This window comes from Sphaeramia orbicularis, chromosome 19, assembly GCF_902148855.1.
Source record: "Sphaeramia orbicularis chromosome 19, fSphaOr1.1, whole genome shotgun sequence".
In the NCBI taxonomy this organism is placed as follows: Eukaryota; Metazoa; Chordata; class Actinopteri; order Kurtiformes; family Apogonidae; genus Sphaeramia; species Sphaeramia orbicularis.
Window position 1 is genome coordinate 35370055 of NC_043975.1, and position 26765 is coordinate 35396819.

The 26765-nt window shown below is 36.0% G+C and overlaps 1 protein-coding gene across 1 annotated transcript; it reads right to left on the bottom strand.

Moving 5' to 3' along the window:
- Positions 1-441: 441 nt before the first annotated feature.
- On the bottom strand, positions 442-26765 carry LOC115439300 (vesicular glutamate transporter 1-like). The gene is made up of 13 exons (XM_030163123.1): positions 26280-26765; positions 17772-18024; positions 14448-14566; positions 14248-14362; positions 14069-14156; positions 13875-13961; positions 11254-11390; positions 9334-9483; positions 8307-8439; positions 4163-4273; positions 3884-4011; positions 2437-2506; positions 442-1767 (listed from the first exon to the last, which is right to left on the bottom strand). The coding sequence occupies exons 1-13, from the start codon at positions 26339-26341 to the stop codon at positions 1472-1474; spliced, it is 1749 nt and encodes a 582-aa protein (XP_030018983.1). The 5' UTR covers positions 26342-26765; the 3' UTR covers positions 442-1471.

Here is a 26765-nt window from a genome sequence, read left to right on the forward strand (position 1 = left end):
TTAATAACCTAGAAACCATTTACAAATACTTTATGTGTTACCCTTTTTTGTAAAGTAATTACTACTGCACATGTATAAATTTCCAATAATATACATAACTACTATACAGGGATTATCATCACTAGGTTTTTTATTATACAATAATTTTTTTTAACATATACAGATTTCATTTGCAAACAGAAACAAAACATTTAACAATGAGGGAAAAAATACTGTAAACCAGTTAATAAAACAAACAAAAATGACAAAAACAGTAAAAATTCTAACATTTAATATTTAATCTTTGACTACTCAATGTGACAATATCAAAGTGATATTATCCCATCACCTAAGAGATAAATATTTAAGATTTCCACCTTTATTTTGGGGGCTAATTCCATAAATTACAATACTTACTAAAAATAAAGGTCATATACAGTGAATTTCCAGTGATTTTTTTCATTGTCCTCTGTCAGCCTTTCACTTGGGATGCTATTGTTGCATTTGCTGATGTTGAATAATAATTTGAGGTATTTTCACCTTAGTTTAATGTGTTAAAAATACATTCAACAGGAGACTGATGGAGATTTATGTGATGATGGCTCTACAACATTTAGATGTGTTACACACTTTACAAAGGAGTAAAAGTAGCTCTAAACTTAAGTGACGTTGGTATTACCTAGGATAATTCTTTATAATCTTCCATGTGGTGCGTGACATTTCCCCATTCATCAGCAGGCAGATAGGCTATTCAGACTTCACACACAACTGTATATTTGTAGGTGTTAAATGAATTTTTCATTGATGAACCAATACTACAGAGTAAAATAATGTGTGGTATTGGCACAAGCAAAATCCTTTTGCGTTAAATTGTGTACATTAAGGACATAACTTAAGATGTTTGTTTTTTAGGAAAGAAGCTTTGTGTGAAAAGGTTATAGCTTCAGTTTTGGTGATTTCCCTGTTTTAACATGAGTGGAGGGGGTACAGTATATGCTCATCTGTGGTCGAAACATCTTTAGAACATGCAAACAGAAATGGGCTTGGGGTTAATGTGTGTCGAATGAAACATACCTGTAATATAAACAAGAGGCAAACAAAAGAAGTCAATTATTGTCGGTTAATGTAGACATTTCTAAAATTATAACAATAAATAAATACAGAAAGCAACCACACCAGGCCTAAACACAGCCCTTTGCCGGCTGAGACTGCAGGGAGGCTCTATGGACACTCTTACTGAGATTGTCTGTAACACAAGTTACACAATTTCAATCACACACAAACACACATTTTACATTTACTATTGTCTTTACCTCCACTGTGCAGCGTCTTTTAATATAGTTCAGTTCGAATGTTGGAGAAAAACTTTCTGAAAACGTTTCCCTCAGTTCTTCCCGTTTCCAGTTCCTCATGTGTCGAGGTGAAACTCCACACAGTGATGTACAGTTAGTTTCTGCCTTTTTAAAGGCTATACGCAGAGGATCCACTGACTTTATGTTAACTCCTGGTCCTCGCCGTAAAGGTAGTTATTGGTTCCAGCTGGTTGTACATACTCCTCGGTTTTATCCCAGTCTGACACCCATCCTCCTCCTCCTCCTCCTCCCATTCCTCCGCCCCCATTAGGATCAGCTGGTGCCTGGTTCATAGCTCCATAACCTCCTCCTCCACTTGTGCGATACAGCTCCTCCGTCTCGTTAGCGAGCTCATCTTCATCCAGGATACCACATTTCTCATCACTCAGCTGTTCTGGCTCAGCCCATGCTTGCTTCTCTCCAGATGCAAAGATCCCTGCAGTGCAAAAGCCATCCAAAATCAACCTCAGACTTAACAACAGAGCAGATAGTGTGTATGTTTAGCTGTAAAGAGCACACAGACTGATGCCTGTTTTACAGAAAATCTTCTAATTGCATATTTCCATGGATATTTATAACTTCTATGATTCTGAACCAAAAAATCCATTAAATACAACATTTTCAGTGCATGTATATCCACATTATAGTAATTTAACTATAAACAAATGTTTTAGGTCCAAATTCTGATGTTGCAGGTAAGTGAAATGCCAGTTAAAACCTCACATGAAAAGCATCATAACCTCTATTATTAGCCCCATTAACAAATTTTGGCAAGAATATTTGTGCTTCATGCAAGATTTTCTTCTGCTCATGTATTGGTATTATACAAAATACCAGTATGTAAACTTTGAACCTCGGTCTCTGTTATGCAGTTTTTTTTTTTTTTAGTTGAATATGTTAAAGTTTATTATCATTATTATTTTAATTATACCCCCCCCCCCCCCACCCATATTAAACCAAGCCCTGGTATAATTTTCTGTCCAAACAGTTTGACACTGAATAATGAAGAGTATTTTTTGGTTCAAACTCAGTGAAATTATACATGTCCAGGTGACATGGCCTGGTTGAAGTGGAATTAATTGGTTGAGTTTGTAAATCTACACACCATAAAAGATAACACCTCCATAATGGACTATTGAGGCGATGAGAAACACCCCCTGCCACTCCTCCCGTGTCTGCAAAGGAATGTAAGAGAAAATATGTTAGACATGAAAAGTACAGACACGATGGACATGTTTTAATTCTCTCTCTCTGTATTTATTTAAAAGTCAACAAACTATATAATATAGACCTACTTTTTCAGATGTTCTAATGCAAAATGATGCATACTATAGCTTTAATTTGTATTTTTATTAATAATATGTTAAATGCATGTATGTATATAATTACGACGTCCACATAAGAAAATAAAAAAGCTTGTCACTACGAGAATAAAGTTGTTATATTTTTGGAATAAAGTCATTATATAATGAGAATAAAGTCATAGTTTTAAAAACTCATTATTTAACGAGAATAAAGTTGTACTTTTATGAGATTAAAGTCGTAGTATGTTGAAAATTCAACAGAGTTTCTGGTTTTACAGCAAACGCAACAAGCAAAGCAACAACTTTCACTTCTGTTGGACTCCAAGACTCGGAGTAGAATCCTCACAGTTTCTTGAGAAACAACAAACCCTATAGTTCTCTGGAGTAACCACCAATGGCCCTGCAGCCGATCACTTCATCAGTTTCTCCTCCACAAAAGAGGCAGTTTGCTCCAAATCAGTTCAGTTCTTACAACAAACCCAAACGTGTGCAAACTCGCTTCAAAGTCCTCAGATTAATGATAATGTGTTAATGGTGGGATAGGCTCAGTATTTGGCCGTATGTAAACCCCAAATGAAAGTATAACTTCACAAAATGTTCCAAGTTCTCTGTTATTCGATGTGTGGGTACAACTTTATTCTCATTATATTATGACTTTATTCTCAAAATATTATGTCTTTATTCTCATTAAATAATGAGTTTTTTAAAACTACAACTTTATTCTCATTATATAATGACTTTATTCTCATTATTTAATGACTTTATTCTTGTTAAATAATGAGTTTTTGAAAACTACGACTTTATTCTCATTATATAATGACTTTATTCTTGAAATATAATGACTTTATTCTCGTGGTGATGAGTGTTTTTATTTACTTATGTGACCCTAATACGCCGTCATAATATAATATACAGTATATATGTTTAAGGATTAAAAAAAAATCATAGGTTTGTATTTGTACATACTGTCATGCTGACCTGTTGTATTAATTTTTATTTGCATAATATTTTTTAAAAGTGGTCAGCAGAAAATCCCTGGTGATGCCAGTCAGTGTGTGTCAGTTAATGTCAGTGAACAGTTTGGTAGCAGCACTGATGCTATTATTTTGTCGGACTTGTGCATGTTCCTCTTGTCAGTTAAACTTCAGGCTCATATATTCTACATACATTTCAACATTCTGGTTCATGGTGACTGTAGACACAAAAAAACATTTACATAGGTGGTTCAGGCTCAGAATCACTTCTCACCTTATGCTTTGTCATGGTACCAACTATCAGTGGACAAACCATCCCAGACAAAGTGCCCACACCGTTGGAGATCCCCATAAGGATACTGGCATAACGTGGTGCGATGTCCAGGTGGTTGACATTAAAACCTGAAGAGACAGATGGACACAATATTAGCAGCTGGCAAAAAAAAAAAAAAAAAAAAAAAAATAGCCAAGTTTGTTGGATTTTGCTGCTAAAAGATTTGAAGCAATAAGTTTGACCAAAGAACAGACACAATAGTACTACTGCAGAATTAACCTGAAATGGCGAAGCCTGAGAAACCCACAGCCAGGACCAGGAACGTAATGGCAACACCTTTTGTATGTGAGAAGCCCACCACCAGCAGCAGGGTGGCCTCCATCCCAAATCCTGATTGAGACCAAACCAATGAAAAAAGAATGAGTTTAATGTGATCATGAAAAACAGTAATGCTTACACACTCCATTTAGAAAGAATTAGATATACTCTTATGCTCCTCAACTGGAAACAACCTCAGCCTCCATCTCATAGCAGGTGGGTGGAAGCGCTGTTTCTGCCCATTAGATTGGAAAAGCTCAGATTTTCCTTCAATGGCTCCTTAAAGTCATTTGAAAAAACTTGGAGACTACTCTTAAATTATACTGAAACCTTGACATCTCTGCTTGATCGTGATGATTGAGCCCCCCCCCCGCTTTTTTTTTTCCTTTTATTGTAATTACATATTTTTCTTTATTAGACAGTTGTTGTAAATATTCTGTACTGATTGCATGTCAATATTGGATTTACATTAAGAACTGTCTTCTTTTAAGTGCGATTGTGGGAGGGATAAAAAGGAAAATGAAAGAATGGAAGTCCTTTTTATCACAATGCACTGTCATGCTACTGCCTGTGAAATTACTTCCAATAAAGAAAGTTAATTAAAAAAAAATATCTATACTCTTATGGACAAACTCACTTTCTTTGAAAACACTTGGTCACCTCTCATTCAATATCTCATACCTCTTGGGAGAAATGAACTTTTCACCTTCACGCTAACAAAGCAGTGAATAGACAGAACAGTATGAGTGGGTAGTAGGTAGAGCCAGATTAATCGGGCCAATTATTATTATTATTAGCATATCACTGATTAATCAACATCAGCCAATATGTAACCGATTTATTAACTTTTTTGCTTGCCATTAGGATGGAAAGTTCACCGGCAAACTGTTTTGTCACTAACATAAATCACTGGGAAATGTAACATTAACCAGATAGGTATGAACTGGGGCTGTTCTGTAAGAGCGGAGGTGTTGGAGGAGACTGGATGAGGTACACATGGATCGGGGCCGGAGCTGGGGGCGGAGCCGTAACCGGGCAAGTTGATGCAGTGCAGCTCTCATGAACCCTTGGGAACAAGCATTTCGTGTTCCAGTACTCTAGAGGCGTAGCTTCAGGGGGATGTCTGAAGAAAGGGGTTTGGACTTTTGAATTGTGTATTTTCAAAATGAAGCTTGCTCGAACCGTTTTTCTAAAATCTCCTACCCCCTCTTTAACTTAATCCTTATCATTAAGTCATTTATTCTATTGGAAAATACATATTTATCAAAATGACCACTGTGTCTGAAACAGTGTGTGACCGTAAACACATTTTGCCATGTTACTTTGCACTATGTTCTGTTTTATGATCTATATCAGGGGTGTCAAACTCATTTTAGCTCAGGGTCCACATTCAGCCCAATTTGATCTCCAGTGGGCTGGAACCAGTAAAATGACAACAGTGAAAAAAGTAAAATTATATTATGATCAGGTTTACATCTACAAAGTTTTCTTAAAAATCTGAATAACATCAACAACTTGAATTGTCTCAAGAAAAACAAGTGCAATTTTAACAATATTCTGCTTCGTTTGTTCATATTTGTTCATGGTTATTCACATTTTTTGTAAAAGTATAGTTTGGTAATGTAAACATTTTCATGTAATTGTACTTTTTTACACCCAAAAAAACAAGAAAATTTGGGGTTGTCATGATTTATAGGTTATTATGATAATATTTTACTGGTTCTGACCCACTTGAAATCTAATTGGTCTGTATGTGTCTGTATGTGGAACCTGAATTAAAATGATATTGACACCACTGATTGTTAATATCTAAAGAATAATTTTTACATCTCACAAATTCATCCTGCAGGCTGGATTGGACCCTTTAGTGGGCCGGATTTGGCCCCCGGGCTGCATGTTTGTCACCTGTGTTGTATATAATTTAATTCCTGATGTTAAGTAATAACCTAGTGTAGTGAAGCATTGTGAATCAAACATCAATAAAAAAGGCTGATTGACAGAATGAATTGTTTGTTCAGATTAAAGTCCAGCTTGTGAAAGAAATAAAGAGCTATGACCGTTGATGTTGGACAGCTGAGATGTTTTTCCTCCCCACTGTCAGCCAGAGTTCGCTCTTTGAGTTTCTGTTTCTGTTTTATAGTATTTTTAACTGAATACAGCCTAATGAACCAAACCAAAAAAAGTAAACAAACAAACAGAGCTACTCCAAAAATACACTTGATCCAAAACCCTGCATGGCTGATATACAAATCATGTAAACTCTTTATTTATGTGAATAAAGCCCCATGTGTGACTATTAAATTATCTGAGAATATTGGAATATAATGGCTACAATAGGACTCAGGAAAAAGAAATGAAGTGGAACATTGTTAGATAGATAGGTAAATATTTTAAAATATGTTTGTAGTTATTTTGAACATTTTAATTTATTAAAGATTATAATGTAAATTGTGTCTTTTATCACATGTTTAAGGGCCCCCATTTATAAGCTGAGGACTGCTTCTGGGGTGTCCTATTACTAAATTTATCTTGCAAATGAATTGTCAGTTTTAACTGTTTGTAATAATTTTGTAATAAAATTGATTGATTAATTGATAGATTTAATGTCTGACCTGATTTTGTGAAGTGCCTTGAAGTAATCTAAATAGATCTGAACTGAATTGTAGATTGTCAACCAGATGTCTACTCATAGAATCAACAATTTAAAGAGTCAAATCTATCTAGTTAACCCTCTGGTATCCGGGTGCGCCTTTTAGGCACACTTTGCACTTCGTTTTAAAAAACTTCATATTATTTTTCACAACTGAAATAAGGTTAGAATTCAAAAGTTGTTCATTTTTGCATGGTCTTTAAAATTCTGTCCACCAACTAAAATTTGCACATTGTAAACAAATTACAAGACTAGCATCTGTCTCCCAAGTGTGCCTAAAATGCACTATTTCTTCCATTTGATATGTATGAGTAGGGCTGACCTTGATTTACAAACAAATTAGAGCAGAAAAATAAATCAACCTATAATATTTAATAGTTTAATTTTTAGGTGTGCATTTTACACACACTTGGTGACAGATGCTAGTATTTTTGAGCATTTGACCTAGCGCCAAAAATAATAATGCAAACTAACCGATGTTGGAGTTAATCACTGACATAAGCCAGGATGCAAAATCAAATAATATGTGATCCACTTTTTATGTAGTATATTGAAAAAAATTTATTATTTATTTTTTGCATCCAAAAAATGGTTTGTTTACATTACAAACATGGCATCTAAAGGGTTAAATAATGTGACAATTATTGAGTATTTGGTATTTTTATTTACGGCTCAAGTTCATGAAATAGAAAAAAAGTGTAAAAGAATTCAAAACAAACTGTATGAAATTTTTTTGAACATTATTCCACAAGTGTGCCAAAAAAGCACACTTGGTGCTTAATAAGGGCCTTACTGGATGGGATACCGGAGGGTTAAATCCGTCCCTCATCTCTATCACACAGACGTGGTTCATCTCAGAAACAACAGGGCAGTTCCCACACTGCTGTTGTTGTGGTCTAACTTTTCCATATGGGCTTGGAACTGTCTCAAGTTGTTCATATTTGTATGATTTCTGTCTCCTGCAGCTTTAAACGTCAATACAAGGTTCTTTAAAGTCTATTAGATGACATTTTAATTCATGTCTTTCATTCCTGTCTTCTTATGAGATGTTGTTGATGGATCAGTGACCTCGAGTTGCCCCAGTACTGACACAGCTTCTCAAACAGCGATATGTACGACGCATACTTCTCTATTTCACTTTGCTATTGATTTCTCTGTTGTGCAAAAATAGCCTACAGAGGCAGAGTTTCTGCTTTACAGCGACTCATCTTTTTCCTTCTACTGCAAATGTTTTCTCACCACAGCTCCAGTCAGTACATACTGTAGTTAACCCTGTTAGAGTTGGAGATCCCAGGTTCATCAGATCAAACCACCCTTATGACTAAACACTGAGCGTTTAACAAAACTATGAATTTTGATAATTTTGTTAATGAGGTTAGGGCTGTACTACAGAGCATCATGGGTAGCACCTCAGAAGTATGTTTGCATTTACATATTCCTTTTATGTCCTCTTACCTCCACAGTTCATGAGTTTCCTGACGTTGGTCGTAGTCATGATTTGGTTGGAACGGAGATAGTCGGCGATCTGACCACCAATAGGTACAATGATGGTCATAACCAGATGTGGAAGTGCAGAGACTATCCCCACCTAAAACACACAGAAGAATGGATTTATCATGTGGAGGTATCCTTCTGTGTATGGTCGGTAGTTAATAAACTTACACCACAAACAAAAAGTTAAGGATATTTTTAACATTGGGCTATTTTTTTCAGTTGGGATTCTTGCACAGCGCTTTTTATTTACAAATGGCAAAAATGACAAAAAAAGACCAAAAAAAAAAAAAAGAAATATCCGTAACTTTTTGTTTGTAGTGTATATCCAATTATATCCAATTTATTTATATAGTGCCAAATCATAACAAAAGTTATCTCATGACACTTTACATATAGAGCCAGTCGAAACCAGACTCTTTACAGAATTCTTTACTCTTAACTCTTTACAGCCAATTTACAGAAACCCAACAGAATCCTCCTGGAGCAAACATTTGTGACTGGTGACAGTGGAAGGAAAAACTTCCTTTTAACGGACAGAAACCTGGAACAGACCTAGACTCCTGGAGGATGGATGTCTGCCTTGACCAGTTGGAGTTAAAGAGAGAGAGTAAAGGAGGAGAAGAAGAGAGAGAGAGAGAGAGAGAGAGACTGGGGGAGAGTGGGGAGAAGGGGGGGAAGTAGGGGGAGACACATGGATGCAGTTGATGCACAGATAACTGAACTAGAACTGTCAAAAAGTAGATCAGCTGGTGTTAGTATAATTACCAATAACCAGAACAAAAGTCCATGACTGTTTTAGTACTACTAAGTATTAACAGTGGATGTACTACTGCTACAACAGTTAGTACGAATACTACGTAGAATACTAATAATACTTAGAAAGCAGACTTTTGTATAGCTGTGGTATCATGGCATCATACATATACAAGGTTCTTTCTCTGAACATTACTCCACATATAAACCACATGCCACATCTGACTGGTGTTACCTTGCTTATTTCAAAGCCAAAGACTTCCTCAAAGTACGCAGGCTGGCTGATGAGAAGCAAGTAGAACGTCCAGCTTCTGCAGAAATTTGCTACAATGATAGCATATACTGGCATAGAGGTGAAGAAAGCCCTCCATGGGGTGTTGAATTTCTGTAACACAAAATAGTATTTCTTTTGTAACACATAGATTGCTGAAAAACTGTGGAAAGCTTACTGTAATGTGTTATAGTTTAAGAAATAAATACAATCAACAAACAAGTTCTTGGTGACTGGAAAGGGTTTACATCCAATTCTATTTGTTAAAAAAAAATACTTTAATTGTATATACAATATAACATGAATTCTGTGACTGCATTTCACACCATGTTGGAATATTTGTAAGCTGCTGGAACAGTCTGAAAATAAAATCAAATAAAATAATAAAATGAAAAAGAATTAAATTAACCCATAAAGACCCAGTGCTACTCCCAAATATATATATTTTTTCTCTATATTTAACCTTTCTTAAGTGATTTATCATCATTGATTGTAATATTATCCTGCTCATTTTGCATTTTATCAGGATAAATCGTGTATTTTCCTGTATTTATTTTATTGATCATGTAGATGTTCATAAAATCTCAGATTAAAGCTAAGGGTTATTATATCCAAAACAGAGAAAACTGAAGAAAAAGTGATTTTTTCCAGCAAAGTTATCAATAACTGAAAATTAATCCAGTGTCTCCATCCACTGTCATTGATCAAACTCCATGGGTTTTACTGGTGAATCAATGTTGTAGACAATGATGGTGTTTCCATGGTAACTACGGAGCCTCTGAACGTCCAAATGGGTCATATCTGATGACCATGAAAAGATGACAAACTACATTTTGCACCAATTTTTTACATGTATTGATAGAATCAGTGGATCAACAGGTATTAAATACTTTACATCAGTAGATGATTTTGGTCGACAGTGGTTGTTTGGGTCTTTATGGGTTAAATACAGAATATTTCCAAAGCTGCTGGGACAAAGCTAGCAGAAAAAATTCTAGGAGAAAATATGTGTGAAACTGTGAAAGGGTATATTTTAATCCAAACCATGATATTTTCCTAAATCTGACCATTTTGTATTTTTGTTGTCTAAGCCTAAACTGGAACTTACAAATGAAAATAATCTGTTTAAAAAATTTTCTTTTTTCACAGACTGTACATCCATTAAAAACTCTTTCTTTAGTGCACATTTTGACTATTTATCTTAAGATTTTTTCGTTTGTTTTTATTAAAACAGCTTTCTGCCTGAGGGCTTCCTTCCTCCTGCTCCTCACAAGTTTCAATCATTTCACAGTCTGTGCTAAAATTGTGTATATTGTTCTCGACTAACTCTCGTAACTGAATTCACACAACCTCAGATAGGTTCATATTTCCTGTCTATAACCCATTCAACCACAAAGATGGAGGGGACCATATTGTAAATAATAGGCGTTTCAGGGCTTTAAATTCAGCATTTAAAAAAAACTGTCAAACTACATACATTCATTTCTGTTAACGATTTTAAAAGTATTATGGAGAATGCAGCGAAGGAGGAATGTCACTGTTTTTCTTAATGCCAGTCATTATTGTGTTTAATTGTTAACTGTGTATCATGTATGTGTTTTGTGTTGTTCGGACTTTGTATGGCTGCTACCTTGGCCAGATCTCCCTTGCAAAAGAGATTCCTAATCTCAGTGGGATTTCCTGGTTTAATAAAGGTACAATAAAATAAATTAAAAATAAGAAATTACTTAACTTTTCTTACTCTCAGTGTAATGTTTATGCTAAAAATTCCACCATAAAAGGCTCAAAGAAAAGTAGCCAAAAAGTAATGAACTAATATGCAATAAGTATCTAAAAATAAACTGCTTTATTTGTTTGTTTTCCACATCTTCAGTGTGTACTGACCGTGACTGTGTGTTGGGCTGATTCACCGATGCTCTCCTCTATATATTTCCTCTCCTCTTCACTGATGGTAGGATGAGCTGCCGGACTCTCATATGACACCAGGATCCAGAAACAGTACCACATGACCCCGAAACTTCCTGAGACGGAGGAGGCAAAGACAGGCAGGAGAGCAGGCATGAAAAAGAAAACACGAAACAGGATGTGTCTAACATTTATGAAAGGTCAAAGAGGACAAGTTGCAGTAGACACATATTTTGACAGGAGCTGCTGAATCAATGCGAAATGTTAATAAGTGTTATTTATATTCATAGCGACTGATGCTCTGGTCTTCTAGTCTTCCTTTGACTTTCATTGTTGTCATCCAACATTCTTATTATGAGTCCTTCAAGTGTGTTCTTTTATCTTGATGTCAGTGGGTGTTTTCAATGTGTTTTTCATGAAGTTGATCATATAAATAATAGTTTTTTTATGCAATTTTAGTAAAATCACAGATAAATTTCCATTGTCAATAAAATCATGAGAGTTTTGATGGAGTTGAGGCTGACTCAGATCATCTCGATGGTGTGAGGTGATCATGAAACCTCAAAATCAGTCTTTTTTTCTGTCTTGATGTTCCAGTAAAATCAAACCTTATGTATATACTTTATATTATCATGAGTTTAGTCACACAACCAACCAACAGCCAATAGATGCATTTTCTCCAACACCAAACAGGAAGCAGAAAATGTAATCAAATAAATAATAGTGAACAACATCAAACATCACAATTCAGTTTTGCACGTGTTCAGTCTAGAAAAGTGATGTTAGTGCTGCAGATTATGATTAACATATATGGATTAAATGTATTAAGTTGTTTATTTTTCTTCTTTTCAGTGTCTTCTAGTGTACTGTGGGTGTAAATAGGGTCTATACTCTGTAAAATCCAGGAGAGATTTTCCTGATTGTTGGACAATAAAATACGCAAAATATAATCCATTTAAAGCTTTTACTTTACTCTCTGTTTTGTACGCTGGCAAACTTTAGATCCTAAAAAGAAATGTATTTTTGTGTGTGAAGTCGGATTCAAAGTTGGAAATGTTTTGGTGATGATTACTTTTAGTGTTGCTATGTTAATATGATTTACAGCACGTTTGTGGAAATCATCTGCACAAAGATCTCACAATGATCAGTTTTTGTTTGAGCTTACATTCTCTAATATTTCAAAAGCCAGTGGGAAAATCTTTGTTAAAGGAATCTTTGTGACTTCCAGGTTCATCTATAATATATTGTTCCTACAGATCTGGAATGAATGCTGTGTTTCTGTATGTTGCACAGTGATAGAGACGCCTATACATGTATTAACCCATAAAGACCCAAACAGCTGCTGGCAACCAAAAGCATCTGCTCATCTATAATGTTTAATAGGTGCTGATCAACTAATCTTATAAATATATGTAAATAATTGGTGTAAAATACAATTTGTCATCTTTCCATCATCATCAGATATGACCCATTTGGACGTTCAGAGGCTCCATAGTGAACGTGGAAACACCATCATCTTCTACAGCATTGATTCACCAGTAAAACCCATGGAGTTGGATCAGTGACAGTGGATAGAGACACTGGGTTTATGTTCAGTTAATCATATATTTTGCTGAAAACTCCCTTTTTCTTCAGTTTTCTCTGTTTCTTATATAACCTTTGAATTTACTCTGAGCTTTAATGAACATGATCAGTGAATTAAATATAGGAAAATAAATGATTTACACTGAAAAATGCTAAATGCAGAGGATAGCATTATAATAAATGCTGATAAATCATTTAAAGGTTCAATAGATGGAAAATTCATTCAAGAAACTGCCACAAAAGTAGCACTGGGTCTTTATGGGTTAAAATCAACATTTTGAAACTAGCTGATTACTATTACTGTAAAGCACACACTGTTACTGTTTAATTTTGTATTATTTTTTGAAGATGCAGATTTTTACCCCGTCCCATGAAGGGGAAGTAATCGGTATCATTTTTTGGTTCGGTTTGTTTGTTTGTTTGTTTGTTTGTTTGTTTGTTTGTTTGTTTGTTTCATTGTTAACACTTTAGCAACTAAACTATTGGTTGAATTCATACCAGATTGGGCTTATAGATTGCCAGTGACCCGGAACAGATCTGATTACATTTTGGGAATAGTAGGTCAAAGTTAAAATTTTTTATGAAATTTTAAAATCTTTTTTTTTTTTCCCAATTACGTATTAAGGGGCCAATTTCAAATGACTGTAGCAGCAAAACTGTGGGTTGAATTCATACCAAATTGGGTTTATAGATTCCCAGTGACCCTGAATGGATTTCATTATGTTTTGGGAAAAATAGGTCAAAATTCAAATTTTTTATGAATTTTTAAATCTTTTTTTTCCCTCCCATTTACTTATAATGAACAAAATTTCAAATGTCTATAAAAAAATAAATTTAGTTTCAATTTACTTCAAACTTGGCACATATATAGGGGCAATTATTATGCTGACATCAGCACATGCATGGACATGACATTACCTGGATCGATACCAAAATAAGATACAATACATGTGAGGGGTGGGGTTTGTTGTGCATGACACCACTTGTTACATAAAACATAATGATAAAACTCTCACCGTATACATAAAACACTGATGACCATCCTGAATACTGTACTAGTATTCCAGCTAATGGCATGGCGATCACAGCACCAGCATAAGACCCTGAAACAGACAGCAGCATCACAGGTACATTAAACCACCAACAAAACAGATGTTAAACTGATAATGAACATCCATCAGATAAACTATGGAAGGTTTTAAAGACTCACCACAGAAAGCTGTGGTGGCCAAACGACTTCTTTCAAGAGGCGGAGCCCATTTTGCCCAAATACCGTGACAAGCTGGGTATGAAACACCCTGTTGGGTTCAGGTGCAGGAGGAAATTTGATTAGTAAATTAAATGTGATTGTTAAGTTGTCATATTTTAAAAGAAGGCCTAGAAAAGCACCTCCACAAGTCCTTGACACACTCTGACCATAATAACGCAGCCAAAGTGCATCCGTGCTGCTGCAGGGATGAGCATATTCAGGCAAGATGTGGCCACTACAGCAAAGCCAAACACTCTGGAAGAAAAAAATGAAAGACATCCAGTATGTACAACAGATGCTTAAGTTATACCTTTAGATATGACAAAAAGTGAAAACAGACCTGTTAGCTGCAAACTTTTGACAGATAAACCCTCCTGGGATTTGGGTTACTATGTATCCCCAGAAGAAGGAACCGTGGATCATTCCCACTGTTTCTGGATCCCAGTCAAACTGAGCTTTCTGTTAAGAGACAAAAAGGAGTTAATGGAAAAATACTCCAAACCCACTAAACTATTACCGATAAGGTTCAGTTAGAATCAGTCATATTAAAACCTCTGACTGACCTGGTAAACAATGATGTTTTGTATGGAGCAACTGAGTGACATTCCTGAATTACATTTGTATTTTTTTTTTTTTTTTAATCTACTCTGTGAAATCTTTTAAATCACTTCTTAAAACACAGTTTCATAGACTTGCCTTTATGTGATGTTGTCTCTTTTTAATGTTTGAATATTTAATTTTACCCTATTTTGGTTATTCATTTATATTGACATACAGGATGCTGTTTAATTTCATTCCTTCATTTTAACAATGATTTGACAGCATCATGCTATGTAATCTCTACCCTCTTTAGTTCGATTCATTCAAATTTATTTGGAGTGTCATGTTTTCAAGTTTACCGTACATATCTTTTTTATTGTGTTGTGCTGTTTTCTACGTTTTAGTGTCTTTGCTGTTTCAGTGTCTTTGCTCGCGTCTTGTTTTTTTTTCTTCTCTCAATTGTATTCTGCTGTTGTGCCCTTCTGCTTTGTCTGTCAAAACTCTTTGTAAACTCAGTTTTTAAAGATGCAATGTAAATAAAAGTTATTATTATTATTATTATTATTATTATTTTTATTTTTATTATTATTATACTTTTGTGTCAGTAGATGTAAATTACTGCAAACAACTGCTGTTGTGTTTTTCTGGACTTGTTGCTGGTGTTATTTGTGCTGTGGTTGTTTATGAAATTTTTGTTCATGCTTTTTTATTATGTTTTTCCTTAATTTTTTTTTGCTCAGTTTACTCAGTTCTTGTTCTAGTTATTGTCATCTTTCTAATTATCATCATGGTTGTAACTGTCACTATTATTGTTGATATTTTCTTGTGTGAGGGTCTTTGCTGCCTTCTTTTTCTTTTTTAGTCCCCCCTTCGCTCTCTCCTTCTCTTTCCCCATGTTTCTTCCTGTCAGGTCTGGCTTCAAAATGTGGTTCAACAAAACCCAAAATAAAGACAGTGGAATATCAAGGGGAGCCTCATATACTTAATGAAGTTTCCCTTAGCAAAGCAAATTTGTTCAGTGCAACAAGGCCTACAGACCACCATTCTGCTGTTATGATGCTGGACAAAGACAAGTTAAAAAAAAAAAAAAAAAAAAAAGAATCAGTCATAATAAAACCTCTGACTGACCTGGCAAACCATTATGTTTGTATGGAGCAACTGAGTGATATTCCTGAATTATATTTTTTATTGTTTCTTTTTTTCTTTTTAATATACTTTTGTATCAGTAGATGTACATTTGTGATTCACACCCAGATTTTTTTTTTCTTGTTGTGTTTTTATAATGTTATAACATGGTGGTGTGTGGAATACTGATGGTTTCTTGTTTATTTCAGACCACAGACCACACACCCACACCGCAAAATTCCTTACAAATATATAATGATAACTAGTGTACAAAGCCTCCATGACATCATCCACTGGTACACTGTTTAAGTCATCACCAACTGAACATTTATTAGTGGTAGATGGTCTAATTACCAAATTAGCTGACAAACCATATAATCCAATAATATTGGCTAATTCTGTTACACAAACTGGGAATTATACACTGCTTGTCATGAAGACCATGTTTTATTCAATAAACAGAAGCTCAAGTAGCTACACCCTTAGATGAGTACAGTTTTAAGCCTCAATGAGATTTAAACAGTTACATTACATAAAAACTCACTCATGCTCCCCAAATTTGTCACTGAGAAAAGAAATGTACAATATAAATATGAAGGTCTATGGGGACTGACTTGTTTTTGGCACCAACCTGAATATTCAACAACCTGTAGTGTTTTTTCTTTTCAGCCCCAGGGGATGAACCCAGTGTCAACATTACTTTTGAAGATGTCAATCCTTCAGAATAAGTGCTTTTTTGCTGGGAGGAGAAAACTTTAATCCAGTGGTTCCCAACCTTTATTGGCTCGTGATCCCATTTTAATTTCACAAATTTCTGGTGACCCCAGACATTCAAAACAGAGACATTTTTTTGCTAAAATTTGTTAGATTTTGATCATGTAATAGTTTGCTATACTATGTTGCAAATACACCTTGATTTTAGACAACATTTAGGCTATAAAATGTATATAATGCATGTTTTTGGTGTCTGCTTCTCAGTTTCTCTTAGACGTCTTAGTAGGGCCAGGCGGGTGAAGAAATCTTTTCATTCTCTGTTCTGTCTGGTTTTCAGACTGCGACTGTGTCCAGGCGGGTTGAAGTGTAGTAATGCATGCAGTCACATGATCAGGTCAATCAAGATATGCCCTCTCAGATATTATATCCTGCATTTTATTTGAACTCGATTTTTATTTGGAAAAGTGTGTGGTGTTTTAATTATAATGAAACATATTGAATCATTAAGAAAAAATTACTAGTAATTATTATTCAGGATTTTTTTTTGTCAATTACTAGAATTTTCTGGCAATCCCATTTGAATTCCAGCCCACCCCAAGGTTGAAAAACATTGCTTTAATCTAGCATCACTCTGAAAAACTGTTTTTGTATAAAATGCATCTAGTACGTCAGTGGACATAATATGGTCACTGACATGACATATAAAAATACACATTTCACACACTACTACCAGACGCTTCTAATATTTGTCCATATCAGAAACACACACCAACTCAGTCTGTCAGTACAGAAACATCATCATCATCATCATCATCATCATCATCATCATCGTCATGCCCCTGTTCTCCTTTCTTGCCTTCATCATGATTAACTCTATAAAGTATTTCTTTAAGGTACCATAGGTTGATGTAATGTTTTCTTGTGATAATTGTCAAAGAAAATCATGCTTAAACACCTTAAACACATGTTTCATAGTCATAATGTGCAAATGAAGTGTTTAATACAGTGAAATTTAACAAGAAAACATCACTTTCTGTTTGATATTCATAAACCAGAGCTGCAAAAACCTAAATTTCCTCTTTCAGTTTAATTTCATGCCAATAAGTATCATATGTATGTTATTTAACGCTTCTCCTCTCATACATAAACAGTCTAAAGACAAACATAATATGACATTTAGTTTGATTGCTGTCATTAACCTTTGGACTGACCTGTACCCTCTATAAATCCCAGAAAACCACACACTCAGAGCACATTTCCTTCTCTTTAGTCCACCTCTACTCACCACTATGACCTCCTTGTTGTCTCTGAAGATGGTGTGGCTGTTAACCATACTGACAATGGCCACGCCAAGGTTACAGCGGATCCCGAAGGAAATGCAGAAGCCAATACCAGAGAGGATGGCGATGATGTAGCGCCTGGGCAGACCGAAGCATGTGCAGTCGACCACAGGCATCTCCTTCTCCTGCACGAGCTCCGGCCGACCCTCCGCTGACAGCTCGATAGTCTCGCCATTTTCCTGCTTCTTCTCAAGGGCCCTGTGGTTGAAAAACCCAAAGGTAAGAAAATGAGAATGTATTGACAGGTGACAGGAAATAGCTCTCACTCCAAAAATAGAAAACAGTAAAAAGATGCCTATTATTTTGGATTTTTGAATAGTTTCTTTTCTTTATTTAATACAGGTGAACAGGGCACATGCAAACAATATATTATCACTACAAAAACAAAAGAAGAAAGAAGTAGAAAATAAACAGAAATATGCATATTATCCTGAACAATCAGTCAGAAAGTGAGACAGCATAAAAGACTAATAAGATGTTTTTCGGAGATTTTATTTGTTATATTTTTTAGCATTTATTTTTTTATGAAGTTGAACATCTCACATTCTTACATTATTTATGCTTTTATAATGTAAAATGTTTCCTTCCTTTTTTTACCATTGACTTGTATATAATTGGTGGACAAAGAAACCGTGACATCACTCAATTGTTTCTGAATTGCTGGACTTTTGGAGAAGTGACCATATTTGGACAAAATGGGAGTAACTACAGGAATCTAAAGAGTAAGAGATGAGTTAATGCTAAATGCTAGTTTATTCACTCAACAAAAACAGTAAAATTAATCGATCATTGCCGACCAAAGTAGTCTGATAGTCTTGCTGGTGGAATTTCTTAACTAAAATTATAGTGAAGCTGTGTGTCTGGAACAAAGTTAATTTATTTTCCAAACTGCTTCACCCTCATGAAGGTCACAGGAGCCTATCCACGTTACCAACAGGGAAAGGTGTGGACGAGTCACCGGGTCATCAGGTGTTTGGAGTGACCAGTTAACCTACTAAGATGCATGTGTTTGGACGATGGGAGAAAGTCGAAGTCCAGTTGTGCTCATAAGTTTACACACCCTGACAGAATGTGTATGGGATGGTCTTGAATGTTCCAACATGACAATGACCCAAAACACAAGGTCAAGTGTACCTGTCATTGGCTACAGCAGAAAAAAGTGAAGGTGAAGGAGTGGCCATCTCAGTCTCCTGACCTCAATATCACTGAGTCACTTCGTGGTCTCAAACATGCAGTTCATGAGAGAAAACCCAAAATCTTAAAAGAACTGAAGGTGTTTTGCCAAGAAGAATGGGCAGCTTTACCATCTGAGAAAATAAAGAGCCTCATCTACAACTACCACAAAAGACTTCAAGCTGTCATTAGTCACTTTTCCATTGGACATCTGCGCAAAACTTTACCAATATTTACTAAATGTCGAAAAAACAGAAGTGCGTAATGTCGTTTTTTCCATTAAATCACAAATGCGATGATTTGGTATTTATTATTGTGAGATGACACGAGAAGTCATTCCATAAACATGGCGACAAACGTAAATATGGTGTTGATTTACAGATATATTCATTATTATTATATATTACCCCCCTATTTTGTACTAAATTAACAAATTACTGGGTTTTCTGGTGTGTCCACACATACCACAACATGTTTCTTCTTCTTCTTCGCTTGTTGTAACGTACGTCAACATCCGTTTTTTAATTCACCTGACTCTAGTTATGAAAAAAGGTCTTTCCATTGCAGTTTTGCGTGATATACCATTTGCACTATGCCTGAAAAACCACCTCTTGCTGGCACAAAAACTTTTAATCAAAAAATGAGACTTCTGGCGAAATTGTCGTTTTTCCATTAGGTAAATTTTTATGCACAAGTTATATTTGCGCAATTTGAGGGTCAATGGAAAAGGAACTATTGATGTTAAAGGGGCAAATACAGAGGATTAAGAACCAGGGTATATTAACTTTTGATCAGGGTCATTCGGATAGTTTCTGTTGTCAGTATGATTTAAAAAGAGCAAACACATTTGTTTGATAATAAATGGCTTCACGCAACCACTAGCCAAGAGTCAAAGAAAAGCTTTTGCATTATCATTCATATTCTCTGAAAAATGGCCAAAGAATCAGAAATTCTGCTGTGGTATGTAAACTTATGAGCACGACTGTACCTAAGGAGACCATGTACAGAAAGCCCAAATTGTCACCGGAAAGGCTAAATGGATTGAACCCAGGACCTTCAATCCCACCCACCACCTCTAATTCTAGCAATTAAAGCCCACCACAGCATAAATCAAAAACTTCTTTTCAGTCTTAGATCCTATTAAATGAGGAAGGCTTTAAAGATGGACCAGGATTAGTGGTTCCAAATAAAACAAATGAGAATAGAATGAGTCCTGGAAAAAAAAAAAAAACAAATCCAAAAGGGGGCTATAGCTTTATGGAGCCAACCCTAGTGGCCATCAGTGGTATTACAACCTCTGGGTGCTTCCACACTGGCTTCACTTTAGAGCTGAGGTCCTTGCCCCTTGTTTTGAATGGAGAAATAAACTGAAATATGTTGTTCCGACTATAGAAGTGAACTACTTTTCCAAACTGTTTTTCATAATGAAACTAAATCCTGTTCTGAAAGGCTGGCAGACATATACAAGTAAATAGAATTAGAAGTTTATGAAAATCCCTCTCACTGTGAACTTTCTTTCTGTACAGTCTCCCATCAGTCTTGCAGCGCTGATGTTGACACAACTTTGACTTTTCTGATTTTCTGAAGGTGGTGAATATTGTGTGTTTTTTGTGTTGCAGCATTCATCTTCTGACAGGTCAGGCCAACACAGCACAAGGAAACATAAGTAACAGACAACGGTGTTGAAAGGAATGTCAGTCTCCTCAACCCTGTTCCTCTTCTCCAACAACAATAACAACTGCTTTTCTGCTCCTGCCTTATGTGTGCGCCCTGTAGTGTGTTTACATTCCTTGCTGAGAAACCCCAAGAAACCATGACCTCTGCTCTACCTCTTTTCTAAGAGTCATCAAATATGCATCTAAACGCAGTGGATCATCTATTAAATATGCAACACGCAGCGTTGAGTTTTCACATCAGACTGAGGCACTGCAGGTCCACATGGTGAGGCATAGACCTTTCATACACAGCTTTATTTTCATCTATGTTCTTGTACCTGTGAGTAAAATGGGACAGAAATGAAGCCAGAACAGCACATTACAGTGTAACACAAGTCTTGGGTGCCTGAGCCTGAACAGCGGCCCATTAGGAAGGCTTTTCCAGTTGTGGCTGTTTTTAGCGTTGATCATATTTCAGATGAAAACGTCTTGGAGCTCAGTCCGGTTACAGTGTGTCATACAATGGTCTACTGAGATTTACATCATATATACATCATGAAGTACATTATTTATCCCTTTTCTTAGTGGAAAAAACCCATAGAAATGAACTTACAGTAGCTTATCTCTGCAATAAATTTCCTTTCTGACACAAAATTGTAGATTTTTTTCTTTCAACATTCTATAATCCATATATATCATCACCTCTTATACCTTATCAGTCTGAAATATCTGAAATATTTCGTTCCCACAATGTCCCTGCTGTATCTAGTCTGGTCTCCATCTTGTTTCAGTCTTGCTTCTTCAAGTCTAAATCTTAACTTGGTCTCTACTCCTCATAGTCCTAGTCTTAGTCCTGGTCTTGCTGCACTGTGGTCTTGGTTTAACTGGTCTTGATTACATTAAATAAAACTACGAAGAAGACTGTTAATGACACATAAAAAGCTATTACTTACATATTGTACTATAGAAACAATTAAAACCAAAAAGTAAGTTAGTTATGTGGAAGAGCTTAGTCTGTTTATAATATTTATATGGATGTTAAGACACAGTTGTACCGATGATAAATATAAAGGTATAAACAGATATAAACATATGAATGAGATTTAAAGGTTAATATTTTAATAATGTTTATTCATATATTCTACTGTTATTCTTTAATACATAAGGCTTGTTTAAGCTCATTTGAATCTGTATAAACCCTGTTTCATTATATTGTATTGTGTTACTTCTGTATAATTTGTTCAATAGAAAGATTTTAGCAAATACGTCAGATCCATTTTTGTTTATTTCTTTATATAATAATGTATGAATGACTCTAAAAACTAGTGACACTGATGCACATGGAAAGCGATACATTCCTTTTTAGCAGGTGAATCACTATTAGAGATCATGTTATATTGTACAGTCCATTTCCTGTCCGCGACAACAAAACAGACCTGTTTATGCAGAAAATGCGTATACATTTTACGTACACAGTCACCACTTCATCACAGGGCATCTATAGATAATAACACCTCTGTACCATAGACCACATGACCTCTGAAATATAAAGGAATGGGGCGCCAACTGATTCTCAATACGATACAAATCTTGACACAACCATCACTGCTGCTCACTGGTTTGACAAGATGTGACACTGGTGGAGATTTCACAGTGACACAGGCACTGAAACATCAAATGACTAAAAAAAAAGAACTGGCAGCTAAAAGAATTAAACAGAAAGTGCATAATAACTGGGAAATAATGCACACGTTGTATTAGATTCTGTAAGCAGGACTTCAGTTCTCAACAGTGTTCAAGTATTAATGATTCTCAATCGTGAATTATTAATATCTCTGGCTCTCTTGGACTATTTTTGTCTGGCGGGGCCTCTCTCTCTTCATCCTTCCTGTCTCCTCTTCGTCTTGAACCCTGCCTTTTACAGTCTGACTCCCTCGACACACACAGCCTCTCACATACAATTCACAACATTTTCTTCTTCTTTGACACCAATCTGTTCAGTGTTGTCCACTCTGGGCCCTCATGGATTTGTCTTTTATGTTTACAAAACCTCAAACCAAACCACAGGGTAATGTTTTATTTTCCATTTCTGCTGCTTGGCAGTTCCAGCTGTCTCTCATTGCTATCTGCTTTTAATGGTATGTATTTTCATGGTGACACTTTTTTATTTTTTATGAAAAGACCACTTTTTTAAAAAATTAGAAAGCATTTGTAACATTTCACATTAAATCTGTATATAATCTGTTAAGAATTGCTGACTTTTAATACTTTTGTGCTCCAATAATGAGAAATATTGTTTTTATTATCTAAAATTGATTTTTTTTTTTTCTATCATGTACTGTACTAAACATAAGCTACTGATATGTTACAAATACTCTGTAAAGGTCAAAACATGGTATTCAAAATCTCTCTGATGGGACATTTTAGAGAGAATTTGACAGATTGGTGTTACTAAATGACCCACATTTTTACTTTTAAATTCATTTTTGCTTTAGCTTGACAATAAGGGATTATCCAAAACAAGGAGTTACTTTATATTGAAATAAATGTTGGAATGGCAATCAATTAAAGTTCGCTCTCTGATGGGACATTACTGTGTTTTGACCCATAAGCAGCAAGCAAGTAGACTAAATGAAGTGTTTCCATTTTTTGTCTCTTTATCAGCTGCACTGACTTTTCATGACTGACCCTAAATGAAAAAAATCCGTCGTAATCCTCACAAGCTACCTGACCTTCACCTGTTAGTCCCGCCACACCTCTAGAAAAGGTCAGCCGCCTTCTGTGAAAGCAGTGAGTGTCACTCAGTAAAGAAAATACCCAATGTTTGACTTGTAAAGATATATCTAACAAACACACAACTGCAGCGCTGTTCTGCTCAGCGAGTGTTCCTAAGTGTTCTCCGAGTTAATCTCTTAATTCATACGTCAAGGACAAATGTCAGGGCAGTTCAGCAGCTTGGTTCAGACATGAGTCAACGGCTTGCAGCCATCACTTGGATAAGATAGTCGAATACCTGGTGTGGACCGATCACAGGTTTTGACAGCTCTTCATGTGTAATATCACAAAATCTGGACTGTTCAGCACAGCAGCCATGCAGAGTGAAATTCACAAACTAATACAGTCACGGAAAAAATGATTAGACCATTAAAAGTCATCAGAAACAATGGTTATGCAATCAAGTACTAACTCCTGTGTGTATCATGTGACTAAAACAGACAGAAAAGAAAACATGGAATGCCTAAAAGCACTGTTTTTGACAGTACAATGCCATAGCTATTGATGTAAGAACTGAAGTGATTTTGGTTACTATCAAGAAAACATGGAAAATGGCTAGATATCAGCTCTGAAATTAAACTCTTATGAGCTATGTTTGTTTTTATCATTATATTTGTCCAAACAAATGTACCTTTAGTTGTACCAGGCATTAAAATGAACAAGAAATTGAAGAAAACAAGGGGTGGTCTGATATTTTTTTCCATGACTCTACATTAAACCACAAGTTATAAAGACACTGACAAACCTAAAAACACAAAGCATTGATGAGATTTCTTACAATATTTGCATTCAGTCTATTAATGCTTTCATGTTAGAGGTTAGGATCAGGGAAAAGTTGGTAATGGATTAATCCGATCCAACATCCTCCACTTAAATGTATGAAATTAACACCTTTCACTTCAATATAAATTGAAAGACTGAGCATCTAAGTTAATGTAATACATACCTGACTAAATAAATCTGGAATTAAACATCAAACTCACAAAAAAAAGTCTACATGTGAGTCATTTTTTAGTTTTTGAGCTTACCATGAAAGACTGTATTTCCAGTTTAGAAGTGTATTGACCACTATCTATGAAAACTTCTACCAAAATCACTTCTTTAGATAACATAATGTATGTTTTTCTTTTATGTACTGTATTGTTGCCTTGTTTATATCCTTTTTCATGTACTTACTGTGTTCTTATGAAATGTGCACTGTTACCTACAGTAATGTTTCTCCTCTTTTAATATATTTTGTGTGTTTTGTGGTTGTTAGTACACCTCCCCAGAAGCTTTCCACATGTGCAGAACTGTTCATTATTGTGCAATACTCTCTATAAATATACATTAAAATGGTTTCCTATATTGTCAGACTTCATCTTGACGCACAACATCAGGACTCTGTTGGTTTGGTATAAATAAGTTCTGCGCATTGAGTGAATATGATACAACACAAGAAAATCGAACAGAGATAAAAGAAAATCTGCAGATCATATGCAGTGCGCATAGTGCTTCTGCTTGTGTGTGCAGGTTAGGAGGTGTTGCGTGCCGAGAAAGGGTCAGGGGAATCTGCCGGTGCGCGTTACGCACGGCACCGAGGCACCGAGGGAGCACCTGAGAGCACGTGCGTCCAACGGAAATGAAAGCTTATAGGTCGAGTGGCCTAATCTGGATGTGAAGTTCCCGGGAAGGGGGGGAAGGGACACGATGACAAGCTATCGGGCTACTTAAGAGGGGGAAAGAGAAAGAGAGACAGAAGAGAGAGGGCGGTGGCCAAGGTGTACGGCCTGCAGGGATTTACGTGGGCCGACAGCTTGGACGAGCAGAGGCTATTTCTGGAGAGGATTTAAGTGTTTAGACGCTACATCAAATCCCGGGAGAAAGAAAGGGAGTGCATCAGTACCTTCTCATGCTTTCAGGTGTCTGTCACTGCAGAGACCCGGCTGCTTCATACATGGTTTATCAGCTCGGTTTTGCAGAGACAGGACGGACTGCAGAGCTATGCAGGACCTCAGAACATCACTCTGTGGTGTCTGAAATATGTCTCATGTCTGACAGATTCAAAAAGTCTTATTATAACAGGATTAAAGTGTGGGGTAGTACTTTTTCAGTGTGTGGTCGTCAAATTTTGGGTATGGCCCCCTGTTGTCCCATAGACAGGTGTGACAAAAACAGACCACTCAGAGATTGGAGGAAGAAAAACGCAGCGCGCATGAGCAAATATTGACTAAAATATGACAAATTTATAAAAAATACAGTTTGACTGCTCACACATCAACCAACAGATAAATACACAATGTGACAACACTACAGGCCTTTGAAGAATGGATCAAACTATCCAGCTTTTGTATTTTATTTTTAGTCAGTGGTTTATTTCTAGTCCTTCATTCCCAAGGGAAGATAATTCAACCACTCATCGCATCTTTATTGGCCTCTGCTTCTTCTTCTTATCAAAGAAAAAAGACTTTTTTGTTGCTTTTTATAGGCTGTTAGATGGCTGCGTTACTAAGCGATCAAATCCGTATCCCTGTTTAAGTCTAAATTCTGTTTAAGTGACAGATTCTTTTAGTTATTCAGAGGCAGATGTTGCGCCAGGTCATCCGACCTCACATTAATCCAGGCCTCTGTATGTCTTCATCCTCGAACGAGTATCTGCCTTGTTCTTTTTTTTTTTTTCATTATTATTGTACTTTTTATTATTAAAGAGCAGCGCTAAATCTATCAAAATCCCGTTTAGTAGCCTGTATAAAGTTGCTGCCCTCATGTGCAAATTATAAACTTTTTTTTTTTTTTTTTTCCTGAGATGTCATTTGTATCCTTTTCTATATCCTTTGGCTGCAGTTTGTGTCCCAGAGGGATTTTACATACCCGTATATTTTCCCGAGAGTCTTGGCTGCCACGGCCTTAAACCTTTCCGGCCGGATCTCCATCCTCACGACTCCACGATCCGACCAATGTGCAGTCTCTGCGCGCTCCCGACTGAGCGCACGGCCGTACCTCGAACTCCCTCCGCCTCGTGGTTTTTACGCACAAAGAAAAAAAAAAAAGGCAGTTTTTCTGGATGAAAACACTCTTTAATCTGCAGCTCCTTTTGCAGGGGAATCTGTAACAACCGATGTTGATTATCCTGTGATTTTTATCGCCTCAACTACATTTATGTGAAACAAACATTGTCACAAATCTGCAGCTCCACTTTGCCTCAAAGTCCAAAGAACTTGTTCACACCTTCTGATGTCCCAGTAGATTCACAAAGCAACTTCCGACAGGATTCATGGCCAAACGGTGTCTCTGGCCGTGGTCCTGAATCCAGATTACTGCTGCCCGCGCGCTAATCTCTCCAAGTGTGTGTAGTGA

Bases quoted from the DNA above. Each gene is read 5' to 3' on its own strand.
- LOC115439300 (XM_030163123.1), bottom strand. From the start codon at position 26,341: ATGGAGATCCGGCCGGAAAGGTTTAAGGCCGTGGCAGCCAAGACTCTC. The intron at 14,567-17,771 runs GTGAGTAGAGGT...GTCTCTTAACAG, and splicing joins ACAACAAGGAGGTCATAGTG to AAAGCTCAGTTTGACTGGGA. The intron at 11,391-13,874 runs GTGAGAGTTTTA...CCTCCGTCTCAG, and splicing joins ATCAGTGTTTTATGTATACG to GAAGTTTCGGGGTCATGTGG.